The sequence below is a fragment of the Pseudophryne corroboree genome, chromosome 5 (genome assembly GCF_028390025.1).
Source record: "Pseudophryne corroboree isolate aPseCor3 chromosome 5, aPseCor3.hap2, whole genome shotgun sequence".
NCBI lineage: Eukaryota > Metazoa > Chordata > Amphibia > Anura > Myobatrachidae > Pseudophryne > Pseudophryne corroboree.
Genome location: NC_086448.1, coordinates 323,084,187 through 323,105,687, shown reverse-complemented (window position 1 = coordinate 323,105,687; position 21,501 = coordinate 323,084,187). Strand labels below are relative to the sequence as shown.

Genomic DNA, 21,501 nt, shown 5'->3' with positions numbered 1-21,501 from the left:
TGTGTAGATATGTCATAAATTCCTCAAATACTGAGGCTGCCCCTTTCCATACAATCACTATATCATCTATAAATCTTTTAAATAACTGTATGTTATCTTTAAAAGGATTATTGTTCTGTATCATTTCCATTTCCCATTTTCCCAAGTATAAATTAGCCAGATTCGGGGCATACGGGGTTCCCATGGCCACACCCCTTCGTTGTATATAATACTTGTCTTTAAACCGGAAATAATTGTTTGTTAGTATATATTCTATACAATCTAGGATAAACTTTTTCTTCAATCTATCGACCACAGGATCTCTATCTAAAAATCCACCCACCGCTTCTAGACCTTTTTGGTGAGGTATGCACGTATAGAGCGCCTCAACGTCTATCGTTACCCAGAAAAAATCAGCCTCCCATTTAAATGTTTCTAAGATTCCCAATACCTGTGTTGAGTCTTTAATGAATGTATCCAATTGCGTGACATATTGCTTTATTTGGATATCTACATATTCCTATATTTTCGAACTAACAGAATTGATCCCCGATATTATTGGGCGCCCTGGGGGCTTATCTAGTCGTTTATGTATCTTTGGCACACTATAGAATATGGGGGTTATAGGTTTAGTATTTATCATATAATTATATTCATCCAGGGTGATCACTCCATTACTCAGACCTTCAGTTAGCAGATGGTTAATTTCTATTAATATTCTCTCTATGGGATCTTTCTCCAACCGTTCGTATGTATTCACATCACTTAAGAGTCGGTCACATTCTGCCTCATAGTCTATTTTATTCAGTAATACCACCCCTCCCCCTTTATCTGCAGATCTTATTACTATCTGCTTATTTTTTTCCAAAGTTTTTATTGCTTCCCTTTCACCTCTACTTAAATTATCCCTTGTTTTGCCAACATTGTTACATAAAGTATCCATGTCCTTTTGAACCAAACTAGCAAATGTCTCAATATAGCTGCCTCTGGATTCAACTGGATAGAACGTGGACTTTTTCTTCAAAACCCTTTTTTCTGCCTGAACTTCTTCTACCACTTTATCTTTATTATCTTTATTAAAATGGCGTTTTAAAGTTAAACTTCTAACAAATTTATTAGTGTCTATGAATAATTGGAATCCATCTGGGGATTTGTTTGGAACAAACGTTAACCCTTTTGATAACAGCTGTTTTTCATGTTTTGTTAATATATGTTCTGATAAATTAAATACCCCTACTTGTCCCTTGGTCCCTGTTTTCTCATTTTTGTTTCTTTTTCCACCTCTCTTACCTCTCCTACATCTTCCTTTTTTCTTTTCCCATATGTGTTCGGACTTGCTACACTCACCATATCTCCTATCTGATTCCTTTCCCTCCCATACTGTCCCCGCTGAAAAAAACGTCTTTCTTGCTGCAAGCCATTAGGAGAAAAGCTAAATTGGAACCATGTGAAAAAACTAAGGCACAATAATCAAAGGGGCCAGTAGCGTGAATAGCATCGTATGGTGGCTAATCAGTTATGATTTTTGGACAAAAAAATATTTTTTAAGTCATTATAATAGTATTGGTAGTTTTATTGTTGCGAGTTGTTATTACTTATGTGAATTATGAGTTTCTGTCAAATGTATATGAAATTACAGAGAGGAGGTTAAAAAACAATGTAATTAGTGTTAGAAATTAGCCTAAAGCAATTAACCAATCAGTGCAAAAAGCAACGGTTAAAAGGTGAACATTGAGGATCCAATAACACAGCTCCTGACGAAGTCCCCAAGTGACGAAACGCGTTGGGCGTGGCTTGCATCTACAGACGAAGTTCTGGTTCCCGTTTGATACAGAGCAGACGGCTTCTCCGAGAGAAATACCCCGCTGGCCGAAGGAGTATACCGTGGCGGCAGTTATCGGAGAGAGTGGCTAAGTGCATTAATCTAAACCTACATGTACGTGGATATTTACATAGGTAAATTGTTACCTTTTATTATTATTCACTGGTGCGCTCTCCTTATTTTTGACATATATATATATATATATGGAAATGGTGTAGACCTAATTATGCGCTACGTGAAAGCTCTAAACCTTAATGACGTACTCCCTGTTAGATAGAGTACAGAAAAGAAATACAGAAACAAAATATCAAAAGGGAGCTGAAAATGTTATATACATACAATATCTCTCCAGATTCTGACCACAAAGTGATAAAAACAATAGAATTTATTCACATATCTATGTACATTATACTTTCAGTAAACATAGATTATCACATAAAATCCAATGGTGGATACAATAAAAATGCAGTTTACAATTTTGTTGAAGACATGATAAAGTCAGTATATCCCATCAAGTAGTATAATTTATAGGATGCCTGATGTTTTCACAAGAAACAATACCCGACGCGTTTCGTCCTCACGGACTTCATCAGGGGTTCATGTCTATATAACAAATATGAATCAAATAAGCTATTTTTTCTCAATAAACCATGGTGATCATAATCTGAAATGGTGTTTATATACATACCAATCAAAGTAGGGGCCAAAAACCGATTTTAGCGGTATAATTAGTCCCACAAACAATTTCTGAAAGAACCATATCATAATGAAATTAATTAATTAATTGCATGATAGGGGTAATTACATAATCCACTACTATAAGGGAGGGGGGAGCGGAAAATAAACCTTAAATGGATCTCTATAGATGGATTAAATGGGTCTCATTAATGATCATGAAAATAATTATAAATGGACGTAATCAAATCGGTAACACACTATTATAAAGACATATGATATTATCTACAATTATATAAATGTTGGGATTCATAAAGTTAATATAAGAGACCATATATGTTGTTATCAGTGTAGACAATAACAACATTATTCAGGGATCTTCCATACAATTGTGCCTCATATCACTATCGAATAATTACAATTGATCTAAAATGTTGATATGTACATACCAAAATGGTTTAAAATCAAATGATCGCGCTGAATGTATCAGTATTCACAATAGGTCCAGCCTATAATACAAATGTCAGCTTCATAGGTCAATTTGTCCTCTATAAAAATAGGGTATATCTCACTCCAAAGGAGGGCAAAGAAAATATTTAATATTTCATAATCAATCCCAGTTATTATAATAACTGGGATTGATTATGAAAAAAACATTTTTTATGTTAAATGTCCCATTTTTATTATTTAATGAAATACAATAATTAATCATTATCTGCCATGTAAATGATGTGAATGCAGCTCCATTGATATGTGGGAGCCTGGAATTCTTTTGGAAAATAGCATAAGATTATTATTAATTGTTTTTTAGGCTGAACATTACTAATGTGATTATAACAAATAGGGATTATAACAGCACAAACTTACTGTTTGCACTCCCATGAGGGTATGTATAAATTAAATATTTTCTTTGCCCTCCTTTGGAGTGAGATATACCCTATTTTTATAGAGGACAAATTGACCTATGAAGCTGACATTTGTATTATAGGCTGGACCTATTGTGAATACTGATACATTCAGCGTGATCATTTGATTTTAAACCATTTTGGTATGTACATATCAACATTTTAGATCAATTGTAATTATTCGATAGTGATATGAGGCACAATTGTATGGAAGATCCCTGAATAATGTTGTTATTGTCTACACTGATAACAACATATATGGTCTCTTATATTAACTTTATGAATCCCAACATTTATATAATTGTAGATAATATCATATGTCTTTATAATAGTGTGTTACCGATTTGGTTACGTCCATTTATAATTATTTTCATGATCATTAATGAGACCCATTTAATCCATCTATAGAGATCCATTTAAGGTTTATTTTCCGCTCCCCCCTCCCTTTATAGTAGTGGATTATGTAATTACCCCTATCATGCAATTAATTAATTAATTTCATTATGATATGGTTCTTTCAGAAATTGTTTGTGGGACTAATTATACCGCTAAAATCGGTTTTTGGCCCCTACTTTGATTGGTATGTATATAAACACCATTTCAGATTATGATCACCATGGTTTATTGAGAAAAAATAGCTTATTTGATTCATATTTGTTATATAGACATGAACCCCTGATGAAGTCCGTGAGGACGAAACGCGTCGGGTATTGTTTCTTGTGAAAACATCAGGCATCCTATAAATTATACTACTTGATGGGATATACTGACTTTATCATGTCTTCAACAAAATTGTAAACTGCATTTTTATTGTATCCACCATTGGATTTTATGTGATAATCTATGTTTACTGAAAGTATAATGTACATAGATAATATGTGAATAAATTCTATTGTTTTTATCACTTTGTGGTCAGAATCTGGAGAGATATTGTATGTGTATATATATATATATATATATATATATATATATATATATATATATATATATATATATATATATATAAAAACAAGAGGGTTCTGCACTCTCATCAAAGTTCCTAATGGTGGGTGCTCCCGACAGACGAAATGTCCGCAAATGTAGACGAGAATTCCACGTGGTGGAGGGTGCACTCTCACTGTATATAAAGTCCACACATTTCTTCAATAGAAAATTTTTATTGTAGCCTCAAAGGTTTCTGGTTTTTGGATCGAAACGTCGAAACCTTTGAGGCTACAATAAAAATTTTCTATTGAAGAAATGTGTGGACTTTATATACAGTGAGAGTGCACCCCCCACCACGTGGAATTCTCGTGTGTGTGTATGTATGTATGTATGTATATATATATATATATATATATATATATATATATATATATATATACAGTCCATACGGACCGGCACATCCACTATCCTCCGTATGCAGGCTCCGGTGCCCTCCAGGGAAAATCCACAACCAGAAAAAAGAGGCGGCACTCGGAGACTTAAAAGTGCAAAACAGAATTGTATTTCCACAAAAGAAAACTAACGTTTCGGGGTCACAATACCCCTTTGTCAAAGTGAACTTTGACAAAGGGGTATTGTGACCCCGAAACGTTAGTTTTCTTTTGTGGAAATACAATTCTGTTTTGCACTTTTAAGTCTCCGAGTGCCGCCTCTTTTTTCTGGTTTATATATATATATATATATATATATATATATATATATATATATATATATATATATATATATATATATATATATATATGTATGTGTTGAGTGGTGAGATGGCCTGATATGTACTAACACAGTTATCTTCATTTATGTCTGTGCTTAGGCTACCAATGCCCAGAGGCTCCATGACAGAGTCCAGTCTTCCAGTATGGATGTCAAGCTAGAAGGACTAAAGGATTTGGCCAAATATTCACGAGATATTACTTTTGCACAAGAATTTATAAACTTGGATGGCATTTACCTTCTCACACAGATGGTGGAAAGTGACCCAGAGTAAGTCTCTTCTAGTGCGCATGTCTCATGGTTACAAAAACACAGCACTGTGGTGGTCTCTTTTGTGAACAAATGTAATTAAACTTTTGGCTAAAGTAATAATACAGTACTTGCCTTTCTAACATTTAAAAAAATGCAGTTTAGGACATTCTATTTTGTTTTTCAAATTTTAGTAGATCTTTATTTTTACTAAATGGTTAAAAAAATAATAATAATTATATATATATATATATATATATATATATATATATATATATATAATTATTAATTGAAAAGTCCATTATATGGAGAACTGAAATGACTGTAATTGCAAGGTATTTCCTTTTCATAATTCTGTTTTGTTTATATTTATTTTATATTCTTATTTTTAAGTTTTTTTTTCTTTGTTTACTGTATATAATATACGCATAGCCAACCAATAAGGACCTGAAGTTTTCTTCAGCCTACAAAAGCACTTATAATAATTTCTGCTGGCAACTGGTAGTAATGATGATCTACAGTGTAAATTCATTCCCATTAGTCAGATAATACAGGTGACACTACAGTATGAATTATTGGAAATTGAGGATTGCCAAGTAATGCTCTCTTGTGGCATTTATTTATGTATTTAGGTTATGGTTGGTTATTTTAGTAAGAATTACCAAAGAATGTTCTCCGTATGTTGACAGAATAAAGTAAGAGCTATTTAGGTTAAGAAAGTTGGCATCATGATAGAACAAATGTTCACAAATCCACAAATACTCAGAACATTGAAGCCTATAAAAAACATAGAAACGTTTTGGCATACAGCAAAGCTGCAGAAACGTATCTGTAATTTGGTTTGTGCATGACTGTTCTTATACAAAGCATTAATTACCCTTGGGTACTGTGCTCTAGATATGGATACTCTACTTCTCCCAGATTTCAACTTCTTACTGGCCTTTAAAAGACTTTAACATCAGTTTTTTTTTTGTTAGCTCACACAGCAGAAACTTCACCATATTGGATTACAAATATACAGTGACCATCATACAAGTGTATAAGCAGTCATTACCTAAAACTTACACCCAAGGTTTTAAGTATATGCAGATTGCAGACTGACACTTTACTCAAGTCTACTTTGTATTTTGCAGTAATTCTTCCAGGTCTGACTCTAAACAGAGGGATCTGGACTTACTTACTGCATCAGACCCCGAGTTTCCTCCCTAGATACAAAAACATATTTATTATGCAACCAATTTTTAAAAATTAAGGGTCTGACTTAGAGATTTGCAGCCAAATCTAGGTGTAATCCTAGTAAGGCAAAATTGTAGTTTTGCATCTTGCTAGGTATGTCTCCCTCTACAGTGTGTGCAGCTCCCCCGGCACATTTAGCATCAAACACCACACTGTGGGCAGACTAGATGGGGCAATGGGCAGAGTAGATGGGCCAAGTGGTCCTTATCTGCTGTCAAATTCTATGTTTCTAAGTTGCCTATAGAAATTAGAAACACTAAAAACCAGGCCACCCCTTTCCAAGCACCAGTATCCAAGATTTGCTGGAACATGTAGTTTCACAATAATAACTTAATTTGACCAGACACCAGTTCTTAAACACAAACAGTACTTAAAATAAAATACTCTCCTAAAGCACCTTAATTAGACTCCTAAATCTGTAGGATTGTTCTATTCTCTTTGCTAAAGTAGCCCATATGGATTGAAAAAAAAATAATACATAATACTACTGGCAGAACTGCAACATGAATTAATTAACTTGATTAACCTCTAGAACTTAAAGTATTAATAGCCAATCAGAGCCATTCTCAGACTCTCTAGCCAATCAGATGCAAGCTGCTTTGACTTTGTTTTCTATTTGCACATTGGGGGTAATTCAGACCTGATCGTTGCTGTGCGTTTTTGCACAGCGGGCGATCAGATCTGAACTGAGCATTCGTATGCAACGCAATGCGCCAGCGCGTCGGAAGACTGCACCGGGTATCGATCGGTGCCTAGCGACGGGATGGTGCGAAAAAAGCGATTGCATATGCGATCACAAGGTGATTGACAGGAAGAGACCATTTGTGGGTGGCAACTGACCGTTTTACAGGAGTGTCAGGAAAAACGCAGGAGGGACCAGGCGTTTTGAGGGAGGGTGTCTGACGTCAGCTCCGGCCCAGATCAGCATGAAACAATCACAGCGGCTGAGTAAGTCCTGTGCAGTGCAGAGACTACACAAACTGATGTTTGTGTGGTCTCCTACAAAAGCGAACGCACACCAACACACGCCATATACCTGCCCCCTGTAGGCGGCGAATATCTGATCACAGGGATGCAAAAAACGCACCCTAGCAATCAGGTCTAAATTATCCCCATCCATTCATGATCCCTTAACGTATTCACATTGTGAATGATTGCGTTTTAAAAAAAAATCAAGGCCCTCATTCCGAGTTGTTCGCTCGGTATTTTTCATCGCATCGCAGTGAAAATCCGCTTAGTACGCATGCGCAATGTTCGCACTGCGACTGCGCCAAGTAACTTTACTATGATGAAAGTATTTTTACTCACGGCTTTTTCTTCGCTCCGGCGATCGTAATGTGATTGACAGGAAATGGGTGTTACTGGGCGGAAACACGGCGTTTCAGGGGCGTGTGGCTGAAAACGCTACCGTTTCCGGAAAAAACGCAGGAGTGGCCGGAGAAACGGTGGGAGTGCCTGGGCGAACGCTGGGTGTGTTTGTGACGTCAACCAGGAACGACAAGCACTGAAATGATCGCACAGGCAGAGTAAGTCTGGAGCTACTCTGAAACTGCTAACTCGTTTGTAATCGCAATATTGCGCGTACGTCGGTCGCAATTTTAAGAAGCTAAGATTCACTCCCAGTAGGCGGCGGCTTAGCGTGTGTAACTCTGCTACATTCGCCTTGCGAGCGAACAACTCGGAATGAGGGCCCAAGTTCTCTGATTATGTTTTCATTGTAACCTATATTTTCAGTGGAATACTAGCACTTACAGTTCCACAAATACCAATATGCTTTGTCAGTCATACAAGTGCCAGTTCTACAAACATTATCATGCCCAAACCAAGCCTTGCTGGTATTTATATTTTCACAGTTTTGGTCAAACTACTATTGTGTAGCTTATGGTGCTGCACTTATTGCACCTTTTAAGAGTCTCATCTGGAGCAGCAGCCAAGTCTAACAGGGCTGTATATCCATGTAGCATGCTACACTAACTATTTGCACTTGCCACTTCAGATCAGCCTTTCCAGGCGTAGCAGGTACAAGTAATACACCTGCATTTTACTTTTGACACAAACACAAAAACTGAAACCAGGCACTAATTAAATCACTGATAGATAACTGATCACAGATAAATAATGTAAAGAAATTTCACAAGCTGCAGGAGAGTTACTGACTTGGGGTAATCAAGTCAAATGATTAGCACCGGATAACCCATGTGCTAATCCCACAACAACTCTAGCAATTACCCTCTTGCGCTATAAAATAAGATATGGCTTATAGCTCAAATAACCAAACTATATAATCCATACATTTTGTATATTTTAATACATAAATAAAAATCTAGACCAGTCTAAAATATCTAACAATGTATGATCATATATGTAATATTAAAAAATGAATAATAAAAGATATCCCACGGAGGTGGATCCAAGCAAATTCTGTGTACAGAAATATATGAACATACAAATACACGTAACTCAGTCCGTATATTCAATTAATTCAAACATATAGCAGCTTTCATTAAAACCCATAAAGGAATTGTTGCTCCTTAAAAGTTAATTGGTAACAAAGTTCCTTATTGTATTGCCCATTAGCAAGGACAGAAAAGTTAAATGGAAACCTGCTCCAAACTGGAGTCTTACGTGTAGCTCCGGTCAGCGGTGTTTAGCACAGGGGAAGTCCCAGTAGTGAACGAGGCGGTCCCGGGCTGCGGGATCCTGCGCCTGCACTGGCGCCCGCTTGTAGCGATGATGTCCGGCCACGAGACTCAATGAATCCTCACCACTTCAGTGCCACTTGCAAGCACCCAGGTCGCGGTCCAAGAATTCTTGGATAAAGCTCCTGCTAAAGGAGTGAAACGAGTCAGAAGTGGAATTATTGGACCCTAACATTGCCATCTGAACCCGTATTCTACTGCCGACATCTGCTATTGTCACCAGCCGGACAGTAATTGGGAGGAAAGAGATCGCGACCTGGGTGCTTGCAAGCGGCACTGAAGTGGTGCGGACTCATTGAGTCTCGTGGCCGGACATCATCGCTACAAGCGGGCGGCAGTGCAGGCGCAGGATCCCGCAGCCTGGGACTGTCTCGTTCACTACTGGGACTTCCCCTGTGCTAAACACCGCTGACCGGAGCTACACGTAAGACTCCAGTTTGGAGCAGGTTTCCATTTAACTTTTCTGTCCTTGCTAATGGGCAATACAATAAGGAACTTTGGGGGTGATTCCGAGTTGTTCGCTCGTTGCCGATTTTCGCTATACTGCGATTAGTCGCTTACTGTGCCATGCGCAAAGTTAGCAGAGCGCATGCGCTTAGTTATTTTACACAAAAGTTAGGTATTTTACTCACGGCATAACAAAGCTTTTTCTTCGCTGTGCTGATCGTAGTGTGATTGACAGGAAGTGGGTGTTTCTGGGCGGAAACTGGCCGTTTTATGGGAGTGTGCTGAAAAACGCAGGCATTCCAGTTGCAAAACGCAGGAGTGGCTGGAGAAACGGGGGAGTGGTTGGGCGAACGCTGGGTGTGTTTGTGACGTCAAACCAGGAACGAAAAGGACTGAGCTGGTCGCAATGGCTGAGTAAGTCTGGAGCTACTCAAACTGCGGGGTAATCGTTACGAGAAAATTAGCGAAGCTTTCGTTAGCAATTCTGCTATGCTAAGATACACTCCCAGTAGGCGGCGGCTTAGCGCGTGCAATGCTGCTAAAAGCAGCTAACGAGCGAACAACTCAGAATCACCCCCTTTGTTACCAATTAACTTTTAAGGAGCTACAATTCCTGTATGGGTTCTAATGAAAGCTGCTATATGTTTGAATTAATTGAATATACGGACTGAGCTACGTGTATCTGTATGTTCATATATTTCTGTGCACAGAATTTGCTTGGATCCACCTCCTTGGGATATCTTTTATTATTCATTTTTTAATATTTTATATATGATCATATACTGTTAGATATTTTAGACCGGTCTAGATTTTTATTTATGTATTAAAATATACGAAATTTATGGATTATATAGTTTGGTTATTTGAACTATCAGCCATATCTTATTTTATAGCGCAAGAGGGTAATTGCTAGAATTTTACTTTTGACAGTTGACATTACTCACTGTTGAATTGTGATGAAAAAAAATGGGATTTTAATTACCTGTCGGTAAATCCTTTTCTCGTAGTCCGTAGGGGATACTGGGAATCTATTTAGTACCATGGGGTATAGAAGGGTCCACTAGAAGCCTTGGACACTTTAAGAATTTGATAGTGTGCGCTGGCTCCCACTATGCCCCTCCTACCAGACTCAGTCTAGGAAACTGTGGCCGAGGAGACGGACATACTTTGAGAGAAGGATAGATAAGGAAAATGGTGAGATTACGAACCAGCACACACAGAACAAGAGAAAAGCCATGCTAACCAAACTTGAAACCAGGAACAGCAACAGCTGAACCAACCAGAATACTTAACTAAGTAACAGTGCAGGAAGAACGAAGCACTGGGCGGGTGCCAAGTATCCCCTACAGACTACGAGTAAAGAATTTACCGGTAGGTAATTAAAATTTTATTTTCTCTTAGTTCCTTGGGGATACTGGGAATCCATTTAGTACCATGGGGAAGTACCAAAGCTCCCAAACCAGGTGGGAGAGTGTTGAGAATCCTGCAGAACTGATTGACCAAACTGAAGGTCCTCAGAGGCCAAAGTATCACACTTGTAAAACTTTGCAAACATGTTCGAACCTGACCAAGTAGCTGCTCGGCAGAGCTGTAAAGCCGAGACACCCCGGGCAGCCACCCAAGAAGAACCCACCCACCTAGTAGAGTGGGCCTGTACAGATTTTGGAACCGGCAATCCTGCTGTGGAATAAGCATGCTGGATGGTGAGCCTGATCCAGCGTGCAATTGACTACTTTGAAGCAGAACACCCAATTTTATTGGGGTCATAGAGAACGAACAGCAAGTCGGATTTCCTGTGATGAGCTGTTCTCTTTACATACACCTTCAAAGCCCTCACAACATCCAAAGACTTTGAATTAGCAGAGGTGTCCGTAACAGCCAGAACCACAATAAGTTGGTTGATGTGAAACGCGGACACCACCTTAGGAAGAAATTGCGTACAAGTTCTTAGTTCAGATCTGTCCACATGGAAAATTAAGTAGGGACTCTTGGGAGATAACGCCCCTAGCTCTGACGCACATCTTTCTGAAGCCAAGGCCAACAGTGTGACAATCTTCCACGTAAGGTACTGTACTTTACGTCAACCTCCTGTAACTGTTCAAACCAGTCCAATTGGAGGAACTGCAGCACGAAATGGAGATCCCAAGGTGCCGTGGGAGGCACAAAGAGAGACTTGATGTGCAGAACACCTTTCAAGAATGTCTGGACCTCAGGGAGAGAAGCTAATTGTTTCTGAAAGTAAATAGACAAGGCCGAAATCTGGACTTTAATGGAACCTAGGTGTAGGCCCACATCCACTCCCGACTGCAGAAAAACCAGGAGACGTCCCAGATGAAATTCCACCACAGAATATCGTTTGCTCTCACACCAAGAGACCTACTTCTTCCATATATGGTGGTAATGTTTAGCTATTACCCCCTTTCTGGCATGGATCATGGTCTGGATGACCCTGTCAGGAATCCCTCTCCTGGCTAGAATCAGCCTTTCAACTTCCATGCCATTAAACATAGCCACGGTATGTCTTGATAGACGAATGGGCCCTGTTGCAGAAAATCCTCGCGAAGAGGTAGAGGCCATGGATCTTTGATCAGCATCTCGAGAAGGCCAGTCCACGGCAATAAGGATTGCTTGACCCTTTTCCCATTTTATTCTCTTTAGAATTCTTGTGATCAGAGGAAGTGTAGTAAACACGTACACCAGCTGGTAGACCCACGGAGTTGTCAGAGTGTCTGCCGCCACTGCTTGTGGGTCCTCAACCTGGAACAATAGTGCTTGAGCTTCTCGTTGAGTCGAGAAGCCATCATGTCGATCTGTGGATGTCCCCACCAATGTATCAACCACCGGAACACCTCCGGGTGGAGGCCCCACTCCCCCAGGTGTATGTCGTGTTTGCTGAGGAAGTCTGCTTCTCGGTTGTCTACTTCCAGAATGAAGTGTTTTTCCGCCCAGAGTAGAATAATTGACACCTCTGACCTTGCTGCTCTGCTTTTGGTTCCACCCTGTCGGTTTATGTATGTTACCGCCATTACATTGTCCGACTGGACTTGAACGGCCTGACTCCGAAGTAGAAATGAGGCCTGCAGAAGGGTGTTGTAGATTGCTCTGAGTTACAACATGTTTATTGGAAGGACGACTTCCTGACTGGACCATCTTCCTTGAAACTGCACCCCCTGGGTGACTGCTCCCCACCTCTGAGGCTTGCATCTGTGGTTAGCAGAATCCAGTTCTGAATCCCGAACCTCCGACCCTCGACGAGGTGAGAAGTCTGTAGCCATCACAGAAGGGAGATCATGGCTCTTGGCAAAAGATATATCTTCTGGTGCGTGTGAAGATGCGATCCGGACCATTTGTCCAACAGTTCCAGCTGGAAGGGCCTCGCATGAATCCTTCCATACTGAATCGCCTCGTAAGAGGCCACCATTTTCCCCAGATGGCGAATGCACAGATGCACCGAGATCCGGGTTGGCTTCAGGACAGCCCAAACCATCGACTGGGTTACCATAGTCACTCTCTGAGACTCTGTGTCCAGTATCATTCTCAGGAAAGGAAGCCTCTGCGTCGGTTCCAGGTGAGATTTTGGTAAGTTCAGAATCCAACCGTGATCCAGGAGTAGTCTGGTTGAGAGGCCAATGCTGTCCAACAACCGCTCCCTGGATGGTGCCTTTATCAGAAGATCGTCCAGGTACGGAATTATGTTCAATCCCTGTTTGCGGAGTAGAAACATAATTTCTGGCATCACTTTGGTGAACACCCTCGGTGCCGTGGAGAGACCAAATGGCACGGCCTGGAACTGGTAGTGACAGTCCTGCAGTGCAAACCGTAAATAAGCCTGACGTGGCGGCCAGATCAGATTGTGAAGGTACGCATCCTTGATATCCAGAGACACTAGGAATTCCCCCTCCTCCAGACCTGAGATCACCGCTCTCAGAGACTCCATCTTGAATTTGAACACTTGTAAGTACGGGTTCAACGACTTGAGGTTCAAAATTGGTCTTACCGAACCATCCTGTTTCTGTGCTACAAACAATTTGGAATAATACCCCTTGTTTTGCAGATGAGGTGGAACTGAAACAATGACCTTAGTCTGTACCAGTTTTTTACTGGAGTCCTGTAAAGTTATACTTGCCTCTTGTGAAACTGGTAAGCCTGATTTGAAGAATCTGTGAGGTGGGAGTTCCTGAAACTCCAGTCTGTAGCCCTGGGAAATAAGATCTATGACCCAGGGATCCTGACACGAACCTGTCCAGTCTTCCAGGCATCGCGGTCCACCGTCATCCTGAAGGCTTTGAGGAAGTAGAGTTTGAGCTCTGTTCCTGAGAACCGGCAGTTGCTGGTTTGCGTGGTTTGCCTCTGGTGGCTGTCAAAGAACCTCTGGTTTTGCCCTTAAACTTGGCAGTCCGAAAGGACTGTAGATTAGGTCCTGAGTAGGCCTTCCTGGCTGGGGGAGCGTCAGAAGGAAGATATGTGGACTTACCTGCAGTAGCTTTGGCGATCCATTTGTCTAGTTCATCTCCAAATAAGGCCTCTCCTGTGAAGGGTAGGCCTTTCACGCCTTTCCTGGAGTCTGTGTCTGTAGTCCACTGGCGTAGCCATAAGCCTCTGCATGCTGACTCTGCCATAGCAGTGGTACGTGCATTAAGCAAGCCTATTTCTTTTATGGCTTCCACCATAAATTCAAGTCCTGTATATGTTGCAGGAGTAAAATAATCTCCCCCTGAGGCAAGGTATCTAACACCTCAATAAGGTTACCCGACCATTTGGCGATGGCCTTAGTAATCCACCCACATGCTATAGTGGGTCTCTGGGCCACCCCAGCAGCTGTATACAAGGCATTGAGTGTAGTCTCAATTCTATGATCAGATGTGTCTTTTAGGACGGCTGCACCCGGGATAGGCAATACAGTATTTTGTGACAGCCTGGATACTGATGCATCCACTATCGGTGGATTTTCCCATTTTTCCTATCCTCAGGAGGAAAAGGAAAAGATGATAGCAACCTTTTAGGGATTTGAAATTTACTATCAGGATTAACCCACGGTTCTTCAAACAGGGTATTTAGTTCTTTTGACACAGGAAAAGTGGCTGAGGAATCTTATTTTAATATAAAAAAGAAATCCTCAGTCTCCTCTGTCATTTTATCAGGATATGCAGAACTTCTTTGATAGCCTCTATGAGAGCCTCAATTCCCTGTGACAGAGTAGCCTCCCCCACCTCTGAGTCCACATCCACCTCCTCCATGTCTGACCCTTCATCATCCGAGTCAAAATGCAGGATACGGGCCAAAGTACGTTTTTGCAGACAAATGCCAGGAGACTGAACACACACACACACACACACACACACACACACACACACACACACACACACACACACACGAAAAGGTTAAATGCACAATTAACCCACAAAGAGCCCTTCCATGTAGACACAGAGATAGTATGGAGCCATCATACGGCGCCCTTACCGCTATTGCCATGCTTAGCCGGGTCGCAGACTAATGGGGTCATTCCGAGTTGATCGCTAGCTGCCGTTGCTCTCAGCGATCAGGCTAAAAATCTGCATTTCTGCGCATCCGTATGGACCGCAATGCGCATGTGCGACGTACGGGTACAAAGGCCTTTGTTTTTTCACAGGTTCTAGCGACGTTTTCATACGCACTGGCGGCCGTAAGAAAATTGACAGGAAGGCCCCCTTTTCTGGGTTTGAACTGACCGTTTTCAGGGAGTGCTTAGAAAAACGCAGGCGTGCCAGGGAAAATGCAGGCATGGCTGAGCGGGTGTGTGACGTCAAAAGCCAATCCACCAACGTTAGAATCAACGCACACGAAGAGTAACTACAGGGCTGGTCTTGTTCTGCACAAAATGTTCTTGCAGGCGCTCTGCTGCACAGCTGTTCGCACTTCTGCAAAGCGAAAATACACTCCCCAGTGGGTGGCGACAATGCGTTTGCATGGCTGCTAAAAACTGCTAGCGAGCGATTAACTCGGAATGACCACCTAAGTACCTAGATTAGGGACTCGGTACACTAATAATCGCTCTCCCCCTTCCGTGACCCCTTGGTACCGCTGAGGTAATTTGGAGTCTCTCCAGAGGAGCTGCGCGTCCCTGTCAGTCAACGTCTGTGTCCACTGCAGAGGGAAAATGGCGCTGGTGAGCTGCTGGATCAACTCATAGTGAAGCCCCGCCCCTTCAATGGCGCGCGGTCTTCCCCCTCTTTTTATACTGGCTGAGTTAATTTTGTGCCTAAAATGGAGTCAGCCCCTTTTTAAGTCTGTAATACCAGTCTGGGTACTATGTACACATATAGTGTACTGAGACTCAGTTCGCCCCCTCAGAAGCTGTCTGTCTGCACTGTGTACTGAGTCTGGAGACCCAGCCACCCCATGTAGAAACCGTGCGTCTCCGTACCTTCATGCCACCATAATGGCCAGAGACCCGCTAACCGGGACGCCGGCTTAGTACTCACCACTCTTCTTTCTTCTGTCTCTGTTAGGGGTGGCGGCGTGCTGCTGTAATGTACGCTCACCGTGGTAAGGCTTTCGAATAGTTCCCTCAGGAGCTAGTGTCCTGTCAGCGGGGAACGGGACCATTAACCCTTCAAGAGTTTGGGACGTCCCCCCCCCTCCCCAAGTCCCAAGAAGCAGGCAGGCTGGTGCCATCCAGTCCTGCCTGAAAATAACAAACAGATAAATTAAATGCAGAAAACTCAGGAGCTTCCAGCGTTGTGACCGGCTCCTCCGGACACATTTACTAAACTGAGTTTGGTAGGAGGGGCATAGAGGGAGGAGCCAGCGCACACTGTCAAATTCTTAAAGCGCACAAAGCTCCTAGTGAACCCATCTATACCCCATGGTACTAAATGGATTCCCAGTATCCCCAAGGACGTAACAGAAAATTAAAACTTAGATTAAATAAATAAAGTTTTCTAACTGCAATACAATACTTTTGAAAATATGATTTATCATTTTCCGTGTTGATGTAAACAAAGACTATAAGCCCAGCCCAATTCAAACTACTGTAAGCTACTCTTAAAGACAAGAAATAGTCACATGTAGGGATGGCCGTGGTGGGTTATTGGTTAACATCAATGTCATGCAGTGATTAACCTATCGATGGCCATTCTTGCTGTAGGGAATTTCAGTCCGCAGACCAGTCACAGAGTTGGTGTTTTATGTACCATCTGGTGCGGACCCAAGCTCTGTGCTCCAAGTCTGAGTGATGGCATAGAACTATCTGATCTCTTCTATTGATAGGCTTGACCATTGGTGGCAAACCAGCAATGGTTGGCTAATGGCCATTCCTATTCACATGTCCCTAGCTCATATAAAGGATACTTCCTAACTCTCTCTTAATGTCAGGGAGACCCTGAAATACTGATGATCTCCTTGATACTCAGAAGAGTGTAGCATAACACTCTCCAGAAGGTTGGATAGGAAGTGTGGAGCACAGTGATGACCTCGTCAATGTCTTCCCACAACAGAGGAAATTGGGGGGGGGGGGTTGCTGGCTGGGGGATCCGGAGATGAGGATGTGTGCTACAAGATTATGGTTGCTACTTTTTAACACTTGTGGCTACATGAGTGCACAAAGATGTAAGAGGGGGTCATATAAGATGCTAGAAAATAGTACGGTGCAGCTAAATTTTAACAGGCAGTAAACACTGTGTCACGCCTGTGGTAAGCATTTTGCCTTAGTGATTTATGAGCAGACTTATTGGCCATCTTTGCAGGTACTTTCTGTGAGCATTGCAGATTATTATTTTTATTTTTTCTTCTTCATACTTGCTTCTTCATACTGTACATGTTCCTTTGCACAGCCTCTATCACACATGCACCTTCTCTCATTATGTAGCTGCTGTAGAACTTGGAGAATAAAAACACATCTGACCTACCTTTCTCTCTTAAACTGGGTACACACTGGAGCGATGTCGTTCCAAAAATGCCGTTTTGGAACAACAACGCTTACATGGCTCAGTGTGTACGCAGGATTGCGAACACTTGTGACAGTCGCTAGGTTTGATGCGCTGCACATCAAACCTAGCGTTATTGCTAGTCTCCTTGTTTATGCTAATGAAGTATGGAACATGATCGTTCCTACCCTTATTAACATCGCTGCAGTGTGTACGGCAATCTGGGTTAACGGGGATTCGTTCTGTTGTTCAGTGTGTACCCAGCTTTACACTTTCTGGAGAAAATGTAGGAGCCTGCAAGATGCCGACATTGACAGGAACTCGCTGCAAGCTATTACATTTACCTTGCTTTTTCTCTTTCATATATACTGTGTATGTATGTGTGTGTGTGTGTGTGTGTGTGTGTGTATATATGTATGTATATATGTGTGTGTGTATATATATATGTGTGTGTGTGTGTGTGTGTGTGTGTGTGTGTGTGTGTATGTATGTATGTATGTATATATATATGTATATATATATATATATATATATATATATATAAAATCTGTATATGTGTATATACAGTGCACCCGGAGAGTATTCACAGCGCTTCACTTTTTCCACATTTTATGTTACAGCCTTATTCTGAAATTGAATAAATAAATTTTTCCCTCAAAATTCTACACACAATACCCCATAATGACAATGTAAAAAAAAGTTGTTTTTTTTTGAGTTTTGCAAATTTATTAAAAATTAAAAAAAAACTAAGAAATCACATGTACATAAGTATTTGCCTTTGCTCAATACTTGGTTGATGCAGCTTTGGCAGCAATTACAGCCTCAAGTCTTTTTCAATATGATTCCACAAGCTTGGCACAACTATCTTTGGGCAGTTTCGTCCATTCCTCTTTGCAGCAACTCTCAAGCTCCATCAGGATGGATGGGAAGCGTCGGTACACAGCCATTTTCAGATCTCTCCAGAGATGTTCAATAGGATTCAAGTCTGGGCTCTGACTGGGTCACTCAAGGACATTCACAGAGTTGTCCTGAAGCCACTCCTTTGATATCTTGGCTGTGTGCTTAAGGTCGTTGTCCTGCTGAAAGATGAACCGTTGCCCCAGTCTGAGGTCAAGAGCGCTCTGGAGCAGGTTTTCATCCAGGTGGCTCTGTATATTGCTACATTCATCTTTCCCTTATCCTGACTAGTCTCCCAGTTCCTGCCGCTGAAAAACATACCCACAGCATGATGCTGCCACCACCATGCCTCACTGTAGGGATGGTATTGGACTGGTGATGAGCAGTGCATGGTTGCGTCCAAACATGACGCCTTGTATTCATGCCAAAGACTTCAATCTTTGACTCATCAGACCACAGAATTTTGTTTCTCAAGGTCTGAGAGTCTTTCAGGTGCATTTTGGCAAACTCCAGATGGGCTGCCATGTGCTTTTTACTAAGCAGTGGCTTCCGTCTGGCCACTCTACCGTACAGGCCTGATTGGTGAATTGCTGCATAGATGGTTGTCCTTCTGGAAGGTTCTCCTCTCTCCACAGAGGACTGCTGTAGCTCTGACAGAGTGACCATCGGGTTCTTGGTCACCTCCCTGACTAGGGCCCTTCTCCATCGATCGCTCAGTTTACACGGCCGGCCAGCTCTAGGAAGTCCTGGTGGTTCCGAACTTCTTCCATTTACGGATGATGGAGGCCACTGTTCTCATTGGGACCTTCACAGCAGCAGATATTTTTCTGTACCCTTCCCCAGATTTGTGCCTCGAGAAAATCCTGTCTTGGAGGTCTGCAGACAATTCCTTTGACTTCATGCTTGGTTTGTGCTCCGACATGCACTGTCAAGTGTGGGACCTTATATAGACAGGTGTGTGCCTTTCCAAATCATGTTCAATCTACTGAATTTACCACAGGTGTGCTCCAATTAAGGTGTAGGAACATCTCAAGGATAATAAGTAGAAACAGTATGCACCTGAGCTCAATTTTGAGCTTCATGGCAAAGGCTGTGAATACTTATGTACCTGTGATATTTTTATTTTTTTGTTTTTAATAAATTTGCAAAAATCTCAAACGTTCCCCCCCCCCCACATTCTCATTATGGGGTATTGTGTGTTGAATTTGAGGGAAAAAAAATACATGTTTCATTTTGGAATAAAGCTGTAACATAACAAAATGTGGAAAAAGTGAAGTGCTGTGAATACTTTCAGGATGCACTGTGTGTGTGTGTGTGTGTGTGTGTGTGTATGTATGTATGTATGTATGTGTATATATATATATATATATATATATATATATATATATTTAACAGTTGTTTATGGCACTCACTGATCCAATCAAAATAGCCGGGGTGCCTTCCTTATTCCTTAAGTTATCATGTTTGTCTACATGATAACTTCCTTAGTAAATACATTCCACATCTGGGTTCCCTGGGGTACCTTTAGCTGCATACTCCACTTGCTGAGAAAGAACCAGGCAGCACTCCTCGGACTTTACAACTTGTTGCATATATTCCAGCAATGTAAACAGCAAACACAATTAAAGTGCATAGTGCAATTCACCGACGTTTCAACGCCACTTAGGTGTTTTTTTTTCAAGTTGCTATATGCCGCCATAACAGGCAGTGTGATAACTCCCAACCTGGCCAGGATCCCAACACATCCCGGAGGTAAGTACAGGGATTGGCGTTAGCATTAGACACTAGAGGGAGTGTTATGGTTAGGCTGCGGTAGTAGGGGAGGTTAGGATTAGGCTGTGGAGTGGACAGTTAGGGTCAGGCTGTGGGAGGGCGAAGTTAGGATTAGTCTGCGGGTAGGCGTGGGTAGGATTAGGGGTAGGGAAAAAATATTTACTGGGATGTGTCAGGATTCTGGCCATTGGAATCCCAACTGTCGAGATTTTGTACCCAACCCACTTCAGATTGCGGTCAATACCAACAGATGTTTAAACACTGTGTTCAAACTTGTTTCATTCCTATCTAGGACTTCCCTGCAACAAAATGTTTAAATTGAGTTTATTGCATATATGGACAATTGTTAGATTTTGGCTGTTTTTAAATGGGGTATTCCTCTTTTTGTATTTATCATATTGATCATATGAGGTGTTTACATTTGAATATGTTATGTGTTTTGTTTTATATATTATTTTCTGTGTTTCCTCTATTCTCGTAACTGTATATTTTTTGTATATGTCTATGCTGTGGTGACTTAGCAAGAAGTTTTTGTTTGCTCCTGGCTCCCGTTTCCCAGTGGTAGTATGTGACTGTGGGGTGTATTCAATTCTTGTTGGAAACTGCCATCTTGTTGGAGAGACGGCAGGTTCCAACTTTTTTAGGTTTGAAGGGGTTCCGACCTATTCAATGCCCTCTTAGATTTTCCGACAGGTTGGGAATTCTGACTTATCGCAATAAACGTGGATAGGTAGAATAGCCGCGGATCCACGTGTTTTGTCGGAAGCGGCGGCCAAATCTGGCAGGCTTTGGCCCCGTTTCTGACCATGTCAATCTGACTTTAATAGAAGTCAGATTGGCATTGTTGTGAGCAGCCAAATCCTGTCGGATTGGGCCACTCATTGAATTCTCAGATGTCTATTCCTTTCCGTCGGAAAGGATCCAACATCAATTGAATATACCCCTATGATTAAGTTATATGATTCAGATGGTGGACTCTTATTAGAAGGCTGAAATGTGTGGTTTTAATTCCTGTGGTGTTCCTTATGAAAGCTGCTGTGACCACTGAAACGTAGAATTACAAGAAATATCTATCTACTATGTTGTTTCTAAGTGCTGCCTGCTTACCTTCTGGTCTGTATCTATACTTCTACTGAGAGAAGGGCAATGGAGGGAGTTTTCCATACTGAAAGGTCTGTGAATGGTGTGGATTATTAGATCTACAGTAAAAAGGTCTACAG

At 41.4% G+C, this 21,501-nt stretch overlaps 1 protein-coding gene across 4 annotated transcripts in view; it reads left to right on the top strand.

Moving 5' to 3' along the window:
- Window positions 1–21,501, top strand: part of ELMO1 (engulfment and cell motility 1) — a 910,002-nt gene that overhangs the window by 221,999 nt on the left and 666,502 nt on the right. For all 4 annotated transcript variants that reach the window (XM_063922511.1, XM_063922512.1, XM_063922514.1 and 1 more), the window contains one exon: window positions 5,177–5,346. In XM_063922511.1, coding sequence (XP_063778581.1) covers window positions 5,177–5,346 — 170 coding nt within the window. The remainder of the gene's footprint in view (window positions 1–5,176; window positions 5,347–21,501) is intronic.